Source organism: Antechinus flavipes, chromosome 6 (genome assembly GCF_016432865.1).
Source record: "Antechinus flavipes isolate AdamAnt ecotype Samford, QLD, Australia chromosome 6, AdamAnt_v2, whole genome shotgun sequence".
Taxonomy (NCBI): domain Eukaryota; kingdom Metazoa; phylum Chordata; class Mammalia; order Dasyuromorphia; family Dasyuridae; genus Antechinus; species Antechinus flavipes.
Genome location: NC_067403.1, coordinates 35,032,042 through 35,050,775, shown reverse-complemented (window position 1 = coordinate 35,050,775; position 18,734 = coordinate 35,032,042). Strand labels below are relative to the sequence as shown.

At 36.1% G+C, this 18,734-nt stretch overlaps 1 protein-coding gene across 1 annotated transcript in view; it reads left to right on the top strand.

Moving 5' to 3' along the window:
* Positions 1–4,499: 4,499 nt before the first annotated feature.
* GABRA4 (gamma-aminobutyric acid type A receptor subunit alpha4) overlaps positions 4,500–18,734 on the top strand; it is a 100,033-nt gene continuing 85,798 nt past the window's right edge. The window contains exons 1-3 of the mRNA XM_051964173.1: positions 4,500–5,369; positions 5,463–5,601; positions 6,007–6,125. Coding sequence (XP_051820133.1) covers positions 5,357–5,369; positions 5,463–5,601; positions 6,007–6,125 — 271 coding nt within the window. The 5' untranslated portion in view covers positions 4,500–5,356. The remainder of the gene's footprint in view (positions 5,370–5,462; positions 5,602–6,006; positions 6,126–18,734) is intronic.

Sequence of the window (18,734 nt, the reverse complement as noted above, 5' to 3'; positions counted from 1 at the left end):
AGACATATAAAGAGATAAATAATATAGATTTATAGAGATATGTAGTATATGTTATGATATATAATATATTAGTATATTATATATTGATATGTGTTAATATAGGCAATATAAAAATAAATGCAAAATGATTTGTGCAGGTAATGAGATGGAGAAAGCACAACTGGGGATGAGAAGAAGATTGCAATATATGTTATATATAGTATATATATATATCCATCTATTTATTATTTATCTATCTATATGTCTCCTCTGATAGAATGTAAACCCCTTGAGGATATAGTGCTTATTCTCATTGAATATATATTATATTTTTCTCTTTGCATCTGTGTCATGTAGCATAATCCCTGACAAAGAGTAGGCGTTTAATAAATGCTTCTTGTTTGGTTGATTATTGATGGTTGTGGAGAAAACACTGAATTTAGATTCAGGAAACTTTAGTTCAGATCTTCGTACAGACATTGTTTGGTGACTCTGGGAATGCCACTTAATCTTTCTCTATCTTGAATTCCTTGTCTTTAAATTTAGGATAATTTCTAAATGAGAATAAGCACCTTCCTCACATAGTTGTGAAAATCAAATGCTTCTCTCTTGAAAAATTGCTTCATATATAACCTATGTTAAATTGCTTACTGTCTTAGGGAGAAAGAAGGAAGAAATAAAATGTGGAGCTATACAGTTTATTTAACAATGTTAAAATTGTCTTTAGAGGTAATTGGGGAAAATAAAGTACTAATAAATTGTTTTAAAGGGGTTTATTTCTTGACTGAATGTTTCTTAAGAGGGGAAACTGACACTTGAATGCTGTCCAAGGTATTTGTACTGACTCGAGTGACACAGTGGATAGTGATCAGGGTTTAGAGTCAGGAACTCCTGAGTTCACAGATAATCTCAGACACTTACTAGCTGTATGATTCTGGGCAAGCATGTAAGCTTAGTTTACCTCAGTTTCCTTATCTGTAGAATGGAAACAATAATAACACCTACCTCCCAGGATTGTTTTAAGGATCAAATGATTTAATATTTTGAATTGCTCAGCCCAGTGCTTAGAAAATAATTCACTTAATAAAGACTTGTTCCCTTTTTTCCTCCTAGGAATTTTAGAAAATGCATGTAAGGGAAGGAGGATTAGATGGAAGAAATAGACTAGTCATGTAACAAGTGGCAAATAACTGATGGCAGCTTGAATGATTGGTCTGTTTTCTAACTAATAGGAACTTAAACTTACAGGAAGGCAGTGCATTTGGGCTATTCCTCAATGGACAATTAACAGGGCAAGTTTCACATGAAATAAGAAGATATGGAGGGGTTATAATCTAATTTTACTAAAAAGAATAACAAGATCAACCAGATAATAGTGAATTGAGAGATGCAGAATTGTTTTTATGACTCTGTAACTTTGTATTATACATAGTTCAAAATATTTGTTTGAATTATCTTCATTAGTTAGAATATGGTAGTAATTAGGTCCAAATCATGGATGTTAGTTCAAATCCATCAGTTACTAGGCAGTTCTGTAGCCAAGGTGAAATGACTGGTACTTTTATTCAACATGTGAACATGGGAGGGGGTTGAGGCTCCTTCCTTTCTGAGGTTGTCCTTTATAAAAGGAGGGAGAAGGAAAGAAGTGGGGAATGACAGGTACAACAGTTCGTGGAGGAGAAACAAGCATGAATGGAATTCATTGAAATTTGTTATTCCAAGTCAGATGTAGTCTCAGGCAGAAGAGTACCATCAGGGATGGGTAGCAGCCTGAAATGCATTGTTTCACCCACTTGCTATTATTAGGTAAGGCCCTTCAGGGACCTTAATTCTCTGAAAGCGGGAGTGTTATTTCTCTGAATATTTTTATTTGTTTTCACTTCAGCTGAATTGTAGGAAAGAAGGAAAATGGTACTCTGGGCTATAATTATTAACTCAACTGGATTTGCCCCAATGTACCAGAATTCAATGATGGTTCAGTTTTAAGGATACAATATTTATCTCATATCAATCCCTATGTAGTTAACTCAGAAATTCATGCTGTTTGTGGAAGGACAATGCCAATAGATCGGTGTCAACCTAGGAATGCTTATAAAAAAATAAATTGCAAGAACGAATCTATATCATCTTGATTATCCATGTAGCATTTATCTTTCTTTTTAAAAAATCACTTTCATTGTTAATGCAAACACATTTTCACTGTATCTTGTTAAACATTTATCCTGTGGATTTAATTTACTTAGATTTTACCAAAACTTCTGGTAAAATATCTCATGGTTTTCTTATGGCAAAGGTATAGAAATATAGATGAGGTTAAAATATAATTAAATGAATTCAGTACTACTTTGGTGGTTGGACTTAAAAAAATAATTAATTGTTCAATGTCAATTTATCAGGAAACTTCTAGTAGAATCCCAAAGGATTTTGGTTTTGATTCTGTGCTATTTGCTTTTTTGATCAATGACTTGGAAACACAGAAAGCTCAGTCAGTTTATAGATGATAAAATTGTGAGATATAGCTTAAACATTGGATGACAGAATTAAATAGGATTTTTGACAGGTTAGAGCATTAGGTAATCCAAGAAGATAGAATTATTTGGGGATAAATGTAAAGTTTTCTACTTGAGTACAAAAAATCAACTCCCCTGTGCATAAGATGGGAAATACATAATTGGAAACCAATTATTCCAGGGGAAAACAAATGGAGGTTTTATTGGAGTGTAAACTATGTAAGAGTCTGTCTTGTGATATAGAAGCTAAAACAAACAAACAAAAAACAAGTAATTAGATATTGGACTGTATTAAAAGTGAAATAGCTTCCAGGAATAGGGAGGTGATAGTGTCCCTTGACAAACTTTGTCTGGGATATTATGTTCAATTCTTGGCTTGATTTAAGGGATTTGATTCCACAGGCAATCAGGATAATGAATGGTCTTTAGTCAAATGAGTATTGATTGAAGAAATTGAGCATGTATGGTCTGGGGAAGACTCATGAAGGATGTAACGACTTCTTCATGTATGAGAGTTTCTTTTATGTGAAGGGGAAAGACCTTTTATTTATTCTGTTTTGGCTCTAGAGAGCAGAACCTGCAGCAATTAGTGAAAATTGCAAAGAAGCCAATTTAGACCTGATGTCAGGGAAAACAAACAAACAAACAAAGGAACACCTTGCTAACAATTAAAGTCCCCTTAAAGTGGAGAGGGTAGCTTAGAGAGGTGGGAGCCACCCATTTGTCAGGTATATTAGAGTTCTTTTGCATATGAGTTGGTTGAAATTGTTGTTTAAGGTTCCTTCCAGAGCTCAGATTTGGTACTTTGTGATAAAGATTCAATAGAACAAAAAGGAGTATAGAAATTAAGTGAAAGAATGGAAATGGCTTCTTAAAAGGACATCTGATAGGTTGCTTTAACTATAAAAAACTAGAACTCTATCCTCAGAGACCATTTCGTAATTTTTCTAGTTTATTTTTCATTTCCTTAGCTTTCTCGATACAGGGGTTTAGCAAAAATACATTGACATTTGGCTTGTTATAAAAGAAAATATTGAATAATATTTTGAGAAAATAAGTAAAATATAATCAAATTTCAAGCAGATGGCAATTCGGAACATTTTAGCCATGGAAGGAAGACTCTGAAGAAACTATCCAATATACAATTCTTTTCAAGACAGTCTGTCAACTTCTTCATTAGACTGGGTTTGAATTTTCACATTAAAATTCATCGCTTCTATTAAATAAACATTTATAGATTGCCTATTATCTTGGAGAATCTGTAAAATATGATTTCTTTTTCTTTTTTTTAATGGACTTCACATTGAAGATTTTTTTTTTAATTTTTAAATAACTTTTTATTGACAGAATCCATGCCAGGATCATTTTTTACAACATTATCCCTTGCACTCACTTCTGTTCCGATTAAAATATGATTTCTAGTAAAATCTGAAGGTAGGGGGGGGGAGTGGGAAATGCTGATTGGGAGGGATTGTTTGCACTTCATGCTCTCCTTCCCAATGAGAAGAAAAAACAGGCTCTAACTGAGTATGTTTCTACATCTACCTACAAAAGCCCCTTAAACAGGGCACATTAATTGGGGCATGATCCCACAGACCTTGCATCATGAAAATTATTTGGGTCATCAAATCAGGCTTCACCTTAGGAAAAGCAACACATGCATAAGCAAAGGAGGAAGCCACAGGACCTCTTCCTCTTCCCCTTTTTTTCTTTCTGTTTTTGATGTTTCCAGCAAATCAGAGCAATTAACTATTTTATATAGATTTGGGTGGCTGTGTACTTTATTTTTAGCCCAGCAGCCACAGGGCCATTGAAACCATCCTGATTTGTCTATGACCTGCTCTTCCGGCTCCACGGTTTCCCTTACCTAGTTTTAAATCCGAGAGCAAACAGAACTCACACAGTAGCAGAACAGGTATTCGTTTTATTTCCACTTTATTTTTAAACTTTCGAGAGCAGTTAGAATCTAGCCAAAGAACCTTCGTCTTTTTTTTCCCCCTTCTTTTTTAGAGAATAAAACTGAAGGGGAGGTCTGAAAGCGACCGTGCGTCATTCTGGAAGAGGGTTGCAAAGAAGTCAAAGTAATTTTCAGTAGGCGTCCCCTTTCATGTGCCTCCGGAGGCCCCCGGGCCCGGGGGTTGGACTGGGGGGGTGGTGATGGTGAAAGTCATGGTGGGGGAGGGACGTAAAGGATGGAAGGGGACAGCTGGGGAGGGGAGGAGTATTAGCGAAGGAATTAAGTTTTAAGAAAGCACTTGTCTTAGCCGGAGAGAGTGCAGCTGGAGGTTGTTTTCTAGTCAGAGGTTGGGGTCCGTTCCGTGGGATTTAACCCCTTACCAACAGCTGGCTCCTCGCCCCTCTCCCCAAATTTTTGAAGACGGGAGATCCGTAGTTTCGGTCCCTGAATCTTCTCCGTTGATTTGGTTTCGGGGGGGGGGGATGAAGCGGAGGAGGGGGGAATTGGGGGAAACAGAAGGACCCCGCCCCCCGTCCCCCTTTTTTTTTGCCCTGAGAAAAAAAGAGGAGTCCTCAAATACCCTACGTTTCCTTGGCCAAATCAAAATCGAGCTCTTGGGGGAAGAGGATTAATGGAGGTGTGTGTGGGGGTGGGATGGGGGTGGGATGAGAGAAGAGCTTAGAATAGGGGTGGGGGTGGAGGACGTTCCCCTTTTTCCTGCCCGGAGTTGAAGGTTCAGACAAACTTGCGCAGGCTGGACCGTGGGGGGAAGGAGTGGGAGGGGTGCCGAGGTGGGCCCCCGGCTCTGCCCATGTCAGCTTTTCTTCGCGAAGGCTTGGATTAGAATCGGGTCCTGCCTCCCCTCCCACCCGCACCCCAGCCCCCCGCCGGCACACTTGCTCCTCCTGTGATGAGCGCGCTGGGTGAGTGTGGCAGAGAGTGAGTGTGAGCGCGAGTGTGCGTGTGTGCCCGCGCGGGTGCCAACCGCTGGGTGATCTCTCCGCTCCCCGGACTAGGCATCTGCGAGACGGAAAACGTGAACAGGCTTAAAGTATGGCATGTTGCAAAGATGGTTTCTACCAAGAAGGAGCCAGGAACTACGATGTCCTCCGGGGTCAGTTTTACCCTCTTGCACTTCCTGTGCCTGGCGGCTTGGTGAGTACTCCCCAGAGGCCCGGGGGCGTGGGGTGCAGGGTGGCCCGAGGGGCCTGCGCCCCGGGGACTTCGCAGCGCCCACCGTGCGCGGCGGACTCCGGCCCGAGCCAGCCTTGGGACTGGGGAAGGGGCTGGGGAGGACAGAGCCTGGGTGTGCAGGTGGGGAGAGGGAGGGAGAGCGCCTTGGCTGACCGTTGCCTTTTCTCTCCGTCCCTCCCTGGATCAATTTCCCTCCTCCCCGCTCCCTCTCCCTCCTCCACCCCCAGCCTCTCCCAGTGATGCTTCAGGTGAAGGGTTTTGACCCTTGAAAATCAATTGAGCATTCCCTCTCCCTCTCCCTCTCTCAATTCTGATTTTCTGTCTTTCCTACATTTTGGTTGTTTTTTTGTTGATTTTGTGGTGCAGTTTAAACGAACCCCCAGGAGATATCAAAAAGGAGGAGAAATTGCGTCCAGAGAATTTCACCCGCATCCTGGACAGTTTGCTCGATGGTTATGACAACAGACTGCGTCCTGGATTTGGGGGTATGAATGATTTCAAACACGCAAGTGTGTCCTGTCCCCCCTGTCTGTCACTCTCTACGTCTGCCTGTCTGTCTGTCTTTGGGGATATCAGGAGGTATGCTTCTTATGCAAATATAAATCTGTCTCTGTCCTGTCCCTGTCGTCTGTCTTCAGTTTCTGTGTCTCTATGATAATTATGCTATAAATACCACCCCCTCTCCCTTTCCTGCCCTCTCCCGCCTCACTTCTCCCCAGTTGCCTTCTCTTTCTTTCATAGCACCCAGGATCCCTTAGTCTATGTGGGTGAGAGACTAGGGAATTGCAAAAAGAAGAAGAGGATCACAATATCTCAGTTCTAAATCCACTAAGGTAAAGGGTTCGGAGGTCCTCTCTGTCTTATTCCTCTACCTGAACACTTTGGGTGTTTCACCAAAAGCTTCACCTGCTGTCCTTTCATTAGTACATAATTAGTAGGTGTGTTCCACACTGGTCAGATGTGAAGGGAAGCACAAGCATGTATTCTTTTCAGTTCTTCAGCCACTTCGGTGGTCTTTCTTCTGGGTGTATCTGGTTCTCTTCTACATTTTAGGAGTCTTCTGAGCTCCATCATTAATCTGTTCACCAAATATTTATTGAGCACTTGAGCTGTGCACTTGGCTAGATTCTATGGGAGATGTGAAATTGGCTAAGACGGTTTCTATACTTTCAAGGACTTTTGAATTTTTAGTAGGAGAAAAAAAAGGTTTGATAAGAACATGGAAATGTAAGTACTTTAAGAATTTAAGAGTAGGGAGAGAGTACTTCTACATAGGATGATCAGAGAGGTTATTATAGCACAACTATAGAATCTCAGTATTGAGAGGTACTTTAGAAATCACATTGTTCAGCTCTTACCCCATCAAGATAAGGATCAGGATTCCCTATTATAATATACTCAACAAGTGGTCATCTAGCCTTTTCTGGAAGTCCTCTAGTGAAGAAAAAACACTGAGATGTCCCATTTAACTTCTGCTTAACTCTAATTGTAAGGAAATCCTTTCTTTTATCAAACCCAAATTTGCATCTTTTTAAAAAAAAAATTTTTCCTTTGCTCCTAATTTTGTCTGCCAAAGTCAAACAGCATGTCTAATTCTGTTTCTATATGATAGGCCTTCAACTATTGGGGATACCTTATCATATCCCACTAGACCTTTTTTTTCTACACTAAACTCTGAAATTTTTTAACCTTATATTAAGGATCTTCACACTAGTTACCTTACTCTGGATGCTCCAAAGCTTATCTTTCCTAAATGTGGTCTCTAGAACTAAACACAAATCTCCAGATAGGATTCGATCAGGTCTGACTACAGTAGTTCTGCACATTAGCTTTGAAGGTTGTCATATCACATTATTGACTTACTAAGTTTGTAGTTCATTTTCACCTGAATTAGAATGTAACTATCTTGTATTTGTGACATTGATTTTTTGAACCTATAGTGACACTTTCCATTTAGTCCCTTTTAAATTCTAATTCAATTCAATCTAACATTCACTTCTTTTGGGATCCTGGGAGGATTCAATTGGCAAATCAAGTAGGGCTTTGTGAATGCTTTCAGGAACTGCTAATAGTACAGCTGGGTTGAGACATAGAATTCATGATGGAGAGGGATACGAAATAATGCTAGAAAAGCAGGTTGAAGGTGGCCTTTGAGCTGACTTTAAAGATAGACTTTTGAGAGGTGAAGCTTAGAGAAAGCAGAACATTGAGAAGAAGATGGTCCTAGGCAGTGAAAATAACAATAGCAGGGTCAGAAAGTAATCTGTATTGCTAGAACTTTAGTTCAGATTTATTCATATTTGGGAGTAATGGGATTAGGAGTTTGAATTTTTCTCTCATAGGCAACAGGCAACCACTGAATATTTGTTATATAGGTTTTTTTTTTCTCTTCCATTTGATCAAGTCCAAAGGCTGTTAACCTCATTAAAGGAACCTAAGAAATCATATAGTCGAATTGCATTTTATCAATGAGGAACTACTTCTACCTTTGTCCAAGGTAGACAGCATCAATGTGAATCTACCTTTTCTGACTCCAGAGCTTGTGTTATTTTCGATGCAAATGATTTATACCAGTTGGTTCCCCTAGAGAAACAAAGAAACAAATCCAAGTGTATTTGAGTGCTATGACTTTTCAACAGAGATATAATTCCCTGAACAGTGAGTACCTTGATTTTATGTACAATCATAGAATGTTGGAGTGGGAAGGAATCTTTGAAATAATCTCTTCCAACCCCCTCGTTTTATAAATGAAGAAGCTGAAATCCTTGGAGGTTAACTGACTTGCCAAATGCCATGTAGGTAGAAAGCAGCATAGTTAGGAATTGAGGGCAGCCACTCAAACTCAAGTTCTGTACTTTTTCCACCAAACTGCAATAATAATTTGATAATTAACTAGAAATATTTTTTAAAAAATACCATTTGCTCTATTAAGTTTTCCTAATTTCCTGAGTAATTCTCTCTCTCGTGTCAGTAAACTGTTAGTAATTTAAATAAGCAATGAACTTTAAACTCTCAAGTCATTCTGGGCATGGAAAATGTGGCTAACTGCAATATTGTAATTCAAAAGGGGATGATACTTTTGATTTTAACTCAATATAATTTAGTATCCATATTTGGAAAATATTTACAGGATGGAATTTCCTTCCCATTACTTTGAACATTAGCAGTTGATTAATCATTAAAATAGTTACCATACAAATCAAACTTTCCCCTTTGTCTTCTAGTTCATGCTAATAAATATTTATTGTATAAAGTGATTCATAATTTGGAAGTCAGCTGCCCATTGGTATATGGAGAGTACTCTAGGTATCACAGAGGGTAATTCATACCAAAAGAAAACATGTGGGCTTTCAACAACATGTTAATGTTGTGTTCCCCTAAAAGTCAAGAGAAAATTCAGTATTAAAGACAAGTCTTCAAGTTTGTTTCCTTCTCTCAAATGCACCACTTTAAGGGATATTTTGACTTTTTAAAGATGAAATATAAAATACTTGTTTTTTTGCTAATACACAAAAATGAATAAGGAAAGATTTACTTTCTGGTTCTGCTAACTCACTAAGAGATAAATCATTTTTATGCCTTTGCTTAAACATTTTTTTATGTTCTTTTTAAAATAAAAGTTAAAATGGAAGCTTAATCAATCAGCAAGCATTTAATTTGGATCTTGGTTGACAGCATGCTCATTAGACTAGGCAGGGGTTTGAATAGATTTGGAACCTAAATAGACTGTTTTTTTTGTTTGTGGAGGGGAAAGGAAATAATTTTTTTTTTTTTGCTACCTCCTGCCTCCTGCCTTACTCCCTAACCTTCCCTGTTTCCATCTTTTTCTCCTTATCCCAGTTATTACCCCTAAGATTTTTTTGGGGGGGAGGGAAGGGAAATTAAGGAAAAAAAATTCAGAGGGAAATATGGAAGGGACCTTGGTGAGTATTCCGAACAGATTTTCATCTGTTCCACAGTAGAATAAAATTAAAGCCTTCTAAAAAAGAAATTTAGAATGACTCTGTACCTTTTTCCACCTATATACCACAAGCCCTGATTTAGAAACTACTTGTGTGCCTGAAGGAAGCTTGGCTTATAATTATCCAATCACTTATTAGATGATACAGTAAATGAAACACAACCTAAAATATCTGGATCCTTTGGGACCAGATGTGACTGGGATATAGGAAATCATTATGAATATTATTGTGGAAAGAATGTTGGATCTGGTAGCAGAGGCTCTGCATTCGAATTTCATCTCTGCTCCTTACATTTATCCTGGCCAAATTACTTTTCCTCTCTAAAATCAGCTTCATCTCTAAAAATGAGCATGTTGTACTAGATGACCCATAAGGTCCCTTTCAATTCTCTGATTTCATGATCCCGTAATTTCATCTCCCTGGACAATTTTTTTACGGGTCCTTTGAATTAGGGAAGGAGATGACACGAGTCACATTTTCAAGCAGACATTAGCTTAGATTCTAAGCTCCTGCAGATGGAGAGAGAAAATTTAACTTCACATTAATTTCCAAGGCAGTTTATATGAATTGCCAAACTCATTTGAACAAACCTTATTGAAGTTGCCCATTTAAAATGGCAAAAATTTGCAAATTTCATCAAAATGAATCATGATGTATGTAATATGATTGCTCAGTTCTGTAAAATTAGAGATCCAGAAACCAATCACAAAACTTTAAAAGGTGAAAATTGTTGGTATTATTTTTCAAATGTATCAAGAGCTTAGCTTCCATACATTCTCCATCCCCTAATCCCCCAAATCTTTACTACACACAATTTGATTGAGAAAAATAATTATTTCAGTATATTATTTCTAATCATAATAGCTTATCATTTACATAGTGCTTTAAGGTTTACAGAGCTCTGTGTAAATATTATGACTTTTTGCTCTTAACAACCTTGGGAGGTAGATGGGATTATTATGTCATTTTAAAGATGAGAAAATTGAGGTAAACTGACATCAAATGACTTGCTTAGGGTGACACAGATATTTAATGTCTGGTGGTGGATTTAAACTTAGCTTTTACTGACTCCAGGTTCAATTCTCTATCCACTACAATTTTTAGGTGTGGATTGTGTGTGTGTGTGTGTGTGTGTGTGTGTGTGTGTGTGTTAAAAAACGTTGGACCTGGTAATACCCTTATATTGGTACATTTAGAACATTTTAAATATTTAGTAAATTACTTAGAGATAAAGGATATGTATATTTTGTCCATCATGGAAATACCCTCGAAAATGCTGTTAAATAGTATTGATAGTTTCATTATTAGACACTTTTACTAAATGAGATACTTTCTTACTGGGCCTATTAAACTCTTCAATCTGAATTCATGTGCCATTAAACCTAATGGTTATTTTATTTGGTTTAGGGGGCTTGACAATTTAAAGCGAATTTGTGTTCCTAAGGAATAAAAAGAGTGAATTTATTATTGTTACCTAATCTTACATTCTACCCAGTCTTGACACCCAAACAAAGCCCTCCGAAAATGTTACATTTACATACAAGAACTCCATAAAAATTTGTTAGCTTTGGTTTAATTCTACCCAAATAGACTTTATATTTCAGGATTGTAAGTGTGTTCATTTGCAACTAACAAAAGATAAGGAGCCTTTCCTTGAAATTTTTGCTGGTCTACTTAGGAGTTCGCTCTTTGAACCAATATTAATAGGTGACCCTTTGAATTGTGGGACATTTATATTTTTGAGACAAATCTAAGGGTCTAGGTGCCCTGGCTGTGGAAAGGAATTTCTAGGGGCCTGAAATATAATATGTGCTTTGTGAATTTTTATTTCATTTTTCAAAATTGGAAGAAAGCCATTCATTCTAGTTCTATAGCATCAGTTGAGAGATTTCTGTTATTCAATTTACAATGATAAGGGCTTCAGACACCAAACTGGAGAAAGACTATCAAAAAGACAACATTTTGCCACTTCTAAGGGCCAAAATAAAATAGCAAGTTGTCAGAAATGGATACATCTCCATTGTTTATATAAAAAATCAAATAGAAATGAATGGGCAAAACCACAAATTAACAATTTTTTCAGTCTTATATTTGTATTTATTTTGTTAAATTTTTTTTCATTACATTTTAATCTGGCCCAGTCAGGGAGCTGGCCCTCTTGAGTGTGAAGCCTTTGGCTTACTCTGTTCATATTTACCTGTAAGGGTACAGGTTTCTACTTCCTATTGTAATTTATGATTGATTGCTCTTGGAAGCAACCTTCCCTACCCCACCTTTTTTTAATGGCTAATATGGTAAAATGGAAAGATCAATGGCTTATGAAATCAGAAAATGTAAGTTCAATCTGAGTTCCACCAATTGTTTGTTATGACTGGATGAGTTACTGAATTTAAGCCTCTGAGAGAGACCACACCTAGGACTTTGTATTTATCATTACATCAAACTAGATCACTCATCTTTTCTTCACTGTATACATTGAGATGTTGAAAAAGCCAGAAGAGGAATAGTTCTTGTACAGAACAGTGCCAAGTCCCACTATGTCAAGAATACTTGTTCTTCCAATTCTGATTTCATGGAAATGGAAATCCCAATCTATAAGGTTGTATGGCAGATGGAGGTTTCTAGACTGAAAGATTCCAAAAAAAGAAGATAGCTCTAGTTGGAAGAAGCCTAGCTGAGAGAAAGGCTATCTGAGAAAGAGTAGGAGTGGAAAAACCAGAGTCCTTTGGAGACTAAGCCATACCCCACTAAATTTTCATCCCATTTTGGAGTAAAAACATTGTTTCTTTGTAGAATATGTGCCTTCCTGATGCAATATGCTGTAAAGAAGGCTCTTTTAATGTTCTGGTACAGAAAATTGTGGGGATTACATTAAATGTCAACTTTTATTAATCATATTCAATATGAATTGATTGGATTCACGTTTCTATTTTCTGCAACTCAAAAATGAGTCCTAGAAGATCTTAAATTATAAACAGAGTGACATCATGTAAGAACCATTACATGATGAATATTTTTTTCACACCATTCAACTTAATTAAGTGGTTATGTGTTTAAGGTACTGTGCCAAACCATTTTGAGAGGTATTAAGTAAAAGACATAGTCCCTTTTCTTAAAAAAAATTATAATGTATCAGGAGACTATTATTCTTAACTCTATTGGGACAATTAATTAATTCATAACTTGTATCTATGGGATGAAAAGGAACATAGTGGATTCTTTTCTGATGTTGGAGTCAAAAAGACATGAATTAGAAATCTGCCTTTGACAAAACTATCTGACCTAGGACAAGACCTTTAACCTTTTTATGACTCAGGTATCTCTTTAGGATTGACATAAGTTAAAGATAATTCAAGGTTTCTATTGGCAGAAGAATTTTCAATACTAATGGAATCTTGTATCTTCTTACAAAATTTAAAACTATAAATATGTAAATTATTATTACTATTTAATTCATACTTAATAGTTAATTATAAATAAAATGATCTGATGGTTACAAAATCATTTTAGAATCCTTAGAAAGAATAAAAATGATAAAAGTTTGAGAGTTTGGTATTTATCATTAGGCAGATTTAGAAACTCCCATGCTTCCTTGAAATGTTTAATGGATAATATCGTCTATATTATTTGAACTGGAAGATAATTTAGAGAGATCATAGGTTTAAGCTATCATTTATTGGGGGGATGGGTGAGCAGCAGGGAGAACTTAGGTCCCTTTCTTCTATAAACACAAATATACTTGATCTGCCTCCCACCCAATCATGTTTGCTTAGAATTATATGAAAACAAAATTTCATGAGATAAATTCATTATATATATATATGTATATATATATATATACACATATATATACATACTATATATATATACACACATATGCATACATATCTGTGTCTCTCTCTCTCTATATAAACTTATATATGTATATACATGTATATTTCTCTCCTGTGATATATCACAGAGCAAATTTTTACCATTAAGAGAATTTCATTAAAAAGATGAAGAACTCAGCATTCTGGTAGCTAATTTGAACTACAAGCAGCCTTAACTAAATCTTTCTGAGCTTCATCCTGGTTCACACTGAAGCAATTACTGCTGAAAAATGTATTTTTTAGATAGACTTGGAATTCAGTGGGTGGAGTTACTGATGTAGCTCAATGACTCAATTGCTTCAGCTTCATTTCTACCCATAGTTATATAAGTTAAGCTTTCATGCAGTGAGGGCATATAGGGAGACTCAACCATAGCACTTTTTCTTTTGGCATTCAAAAGTTGGGGATCGTATTTGATCTTTGTGTTTTGTTTGTTTTTAACAGTGCATTTATAGTGTATTTTGAAGGCTTTTGTTTGCTATACTTAGTAGGACACCCCCCACTTTTACATCAAAAGACAGTCTCTTTGATATGTACAATTTCAGGAGTATTTCATGACATCTGTGAACAGCTAAGTTTTATAAAAAAGACTGCTCACATGAAAATCAGCACTTTCCATTACTTTTTGGATTACATAAAATTTTTGAGAAGCTTAAAAAGTGGGCTGTAGTAGATTGTTTTTAATAACTCATAAGATAAACCTCTAAGACCAGATTTGTTTATATGATCCACTGAATGCAATCCCAGCTTAGGAAGGAAACTAGTTGTTACTAGAAAATGATATGGTGACATGTGGAATTTGTCACATCAATTTTTGTGATGGTTGTCACAATATCATCCTGCTGAATTGCGCTAAACTTTGTTCTAGATCATAAAATCATGGATTTAAATAAAAAGTGAGATTATTTAGTCCAATCCCTCCATTTTGCAGATGAGGAAATTGAGGCACAGGAAAGTTAAGTGACTTGCCTGAAGTCACGCAGATAGTAAGCATCAAAAGTGGGGAAGGATTTCAGATGTGTACTTGTGAAACTGACTTTTTGAATCCACATGTGAGAGTTTAAACAAAATTTCATTCTTTGTATTATTATAGCTTTATACATGAGCACAGTATCTGTCATGTAGTATACCTTTATTTAATAAATACATTTTGATGATGTGATGGATTGATTCTTAGTTCCAAAGCTCTTTCTCGTCAAGATCTTTTTGGATCCAAAAACCAACCTTGCTATAAATGATATTAGCTATCTTTTCCAGCTTTATGACACTTGCAGATTTGATTGGATGCTTTTATTCAAATCATAAATAAAATGCTAAATAGCTGAGGGTCACGCAGAGATCCTTGGCGGTCTCCATTTTAAACACCCCCCCCCAATCATGTTAACACTGAACCATTAATAGCTCTTTGATCTAGTCATACAACCAGATGTGAATTAATAAAATCATATAATCATCGAGTAAACATCTTTGTATACCAGCTAATAAATTAATGCACAACATAAAGTTCCCTAGTCACTGGATAGTTGCAATCTTATATTTCATTTTCTGTACAAAACTGACCTCATGTCCCAGTACTGATATTCATCAAAATCCTCAAACTGATTTCAATAATGCTCTGATAGCTACATAAAGCCTTTGGAGTGAATTATATGTGGCTAAACATAGCTTTTTGAGTTGTCTCTTACTGTGACTCAGCTAGCAACAAGGAGCAGAAAGGCTTGATTTTATACTGTGCTTATTACAGGTCTCATTTATTTGGATCAAATGAAATGATATTTGTAGAGCGCTTAGTGTAGGGTTAGCACACACTAAGTGCTTTTTTTTTCCTCCTATCTCAAGAGGTGTTACCCATGTAACACTAGGAATAAAGGCTAAGGAGTCAGAATCCTTGTTCTGTTCTCAATTCTCCCCTGTCCTACATGTGCAATCTTGGGCAAAATGTTTGCATCCCTAAATTATAATTTTCTTGCTGGAAGAATAGGATAAGCAAACTTCCCTTGCTCAGGGAGATCTAAGGTCCTATGATCCAGCTTCAACAGGGTCATTGTGAGGATCATGTGAGATGATGTAGGTGGAAATGTTTTGAAAATGATAAAATTTAATACAAATAAAAGACATGGTTATATCATCACTTAGGCAGCTCGTCACTAGCCTGATTTTCTAAAAGAATAGGTTATGATATTTTGGTCTCAGTCTTGCTTCAAGCTGCTAGACTATATTTGAAATTATCTTTAGGTCATATTTGGTTTCCTTTTGAAAGTTAGTCATTTTGAAGAGAGAAAAACTCCTTTCAACTTCAAGACTGATGTGAAGGTAGAGGCCCAGGTGGGAACATACAGGAAGTCTGGAGAGGAGAGAGGTTATAACTAAAGGCCAAAGGTGGTGAGATGAAGGATACCAAGGGCCTTTTAACCTGCTTTTGATCACTGGAAAACCTGATTTTTCTTATGAAAATAGGAATTTTGTGTTGATGTTAGTCATATTTTCAGAGTTATGTATTTGTTATAAAGGATGCGAGAAAGTTGCTTTGTCAGTTTTACAAACTTCCCTGTGAAAAGGTAAACATGGATTGTTATCTTTGATAACTTAGATGTGGGGATATTTGACAAATTATGTAGCTGATTAGAACATTCATGTAATTTATAGCTTGAATATGCTATGTATGAAACAAGGCAATTTTGAAATCTCAATTTTATTTGCAAATATGTGCTACCTTGACTCCCCAGAAGCCATTTCTTATAACAAAGAATTTAAAAAGAAGAAAAAAAAAAAAAGAAAGCATTTCAGCAGAATAATAAAGCTAGCTTTTGCATAGTACTTTAAAAATGTGATTTCCTTGTGTCCTTTTAATAGTCCTGGGAAATAGTCTTATCTCCATTTTAAAGATGAAGGAATTGAGGCAGGTTGAGGTTAAGGGGCTTGTCTAGTACCATATAGCTAATAAGTATATGAGATATGATTTGAAATTAGGTCTTCCTGAGCATTAATCCAGCACTATGTCCATTCTATCATCTAGCTTCTCAAAACTAAACATTCTATCAGTTGGGTCTGATATACAGAATATTTACACTCATGATCGCCCACTTATGCAAAGAAGATAGAAAAATCCATGTCTTTTCTCTTTTTCAATACTGAGCTTGATCATGGTAATTACACAATTACCCCTCTTTCTCTGTGACCCACCTCAGTCCCTATGTACTTTTAAATTTTATTTTATATATTTACAGGGTAGTAGTTGTTGCATATATTATTTTCCTGGTTCTTCTTACTTTACTTCATACCCCTTACTACAAATATTTCTATATTACTCAGTGTTGACTAATGGATAAATTAATCATTTATTAAATTCTTGCTATATCCAGAGCACTCTTCTAAGTACTGAGGCTGTCCATTTCAAAGCAAACCAGTTTTTGCTCTCAAAGTGCTCATATTTTACAACAAGAGAGTTGACACACCTGGAAGATTTCAGCTGCAAATCATACAGGAAGGTCCCATGTGTCTAGGGTACAGCAGCAAAGCAGAAAGCAGTGATTCTTTTTCTTTGATAAGGATCATAACAGTTACTGATGTTGAAATATTTTTGAATGCCAAGGACATTGGTGGCAAGGATCTTCTGTCCTGGGTCCTTCGTAGTTGTGGCTATGGCACTTGCAGGAGCAATCACCAGGCACCTCCACAGAATAATGGCATAGAAAAGAGCATGGTGACATTTCTATTCCCAGAGTTCTTGGGTTCAAGGGCCTGGGTTACCTCCATCAGTGTCGAGAGATGTTTTTCAGCATGATGGGGGTGTCCTGACTTACCTGGCCCATGCTACCTCCTGTTTCTCTCTCCAGAATCCTTGATGCTTTATTCTTTACATTTAGCTTTTTATAGTGCAGTGACACTTCATTTCAATGCACGGGAGTTTTAATTAGCCCTTTCCAATTAATAAGCATTTACATTGTTCATAGTTCTTTGCTAGTTTCACAAGTGCTATTATAAAGATTTTGTGGATTAAAAAAAAACTATTGAATTTAAAAAAAAAAAAAAACCTACCTTTGACTTCCTTGGACTATATGTCTAGCAGTGAGAGTTTTAAGTCAAAAGGTGTTGACATTCTAGTTATTCTTTTAATATTATTGCAAATTGCTTTCTAGAATGGTTCAATCAATTCATAGTTCTACCAACACTATATTTGTGTTACTGTCTTTTCACAACCCCCTCACCATTTATTCCTAGCTGTTGTTATCTTTGACAATTTGCTGAGTGGGAGATGAAACCTCAGATTAAAAACAAAACAAAAAGCAATCTTTTGGAACAATCTTTTATGGGGTTGTATCGTTTGTGATTCTGCCTTTGAGACTATTTGTTTATATGCTTTCATTGGGGAATGGATTTTTAATCATGGATTTGTGTTAGTTCTATATATATTTTGGATATTATTACCTTGTCAAAAATATCGAATGTGAAGAATTTTTCCCAAATGACTAACTTATCTTATAAATTTTCATGTTACTGTTTTCATGAAAAATCCTTTCAACCTCACATAATTAAAATGATTTTTTTTTCCTTTTGAGATAAATTTGATCTTTTCTTTGATTAAGAATTCTCCCCATATCCCTAAATGTAAATGGTACCTGTTCTGATTCTCTCAAAAAAGTTTTTTAATGGTGCTGCATTTAACATTCATATTGTATACTCATTGTGAATGCATTATGGTACAATTATATATGGTATCAGGTACTTATGTAATTTGTGCTAAACAAATAGTTATTCCATTGGTTCTTTTTCAAGTAGGGAATTGTTTCCCAAATAATTTATTCACTGATTTAGCAAATCCTAGGTTGTTATTGAATTAAATTACTTCTGATTCTTTTTTATAGATTGTGTTTCACTGATTTACTTTTATATTATTATACTCAGTACCAAATAGTTTTGATTCTAGCTGATTTGTAGTGTCATGTGAAGTCTGGAAGTGCTATTTCCTTTTCATTGCTACCTCTTTGATTATTTCAGTTGTGAATTTAGATCTTTTGTCTTTTCATATGATTTTTAAGCTTTAACTCTATAAAATAGAATTTGGTGTTTTAATTATCTTGGTAATTTAATGCATGGCATTAAATCTGTAACTTAATTTAGAAGGATCATAAATTTCATTGTATTGTGTGGCCCACCCCTGAACAATGAATAACCCTCCAGCCAGTCAGATATCTATCAACCATCCTGTTATGTGCCAAGAACTGTGCTAAGTGCTGTTATTTGAGTTATTCTTAAAATG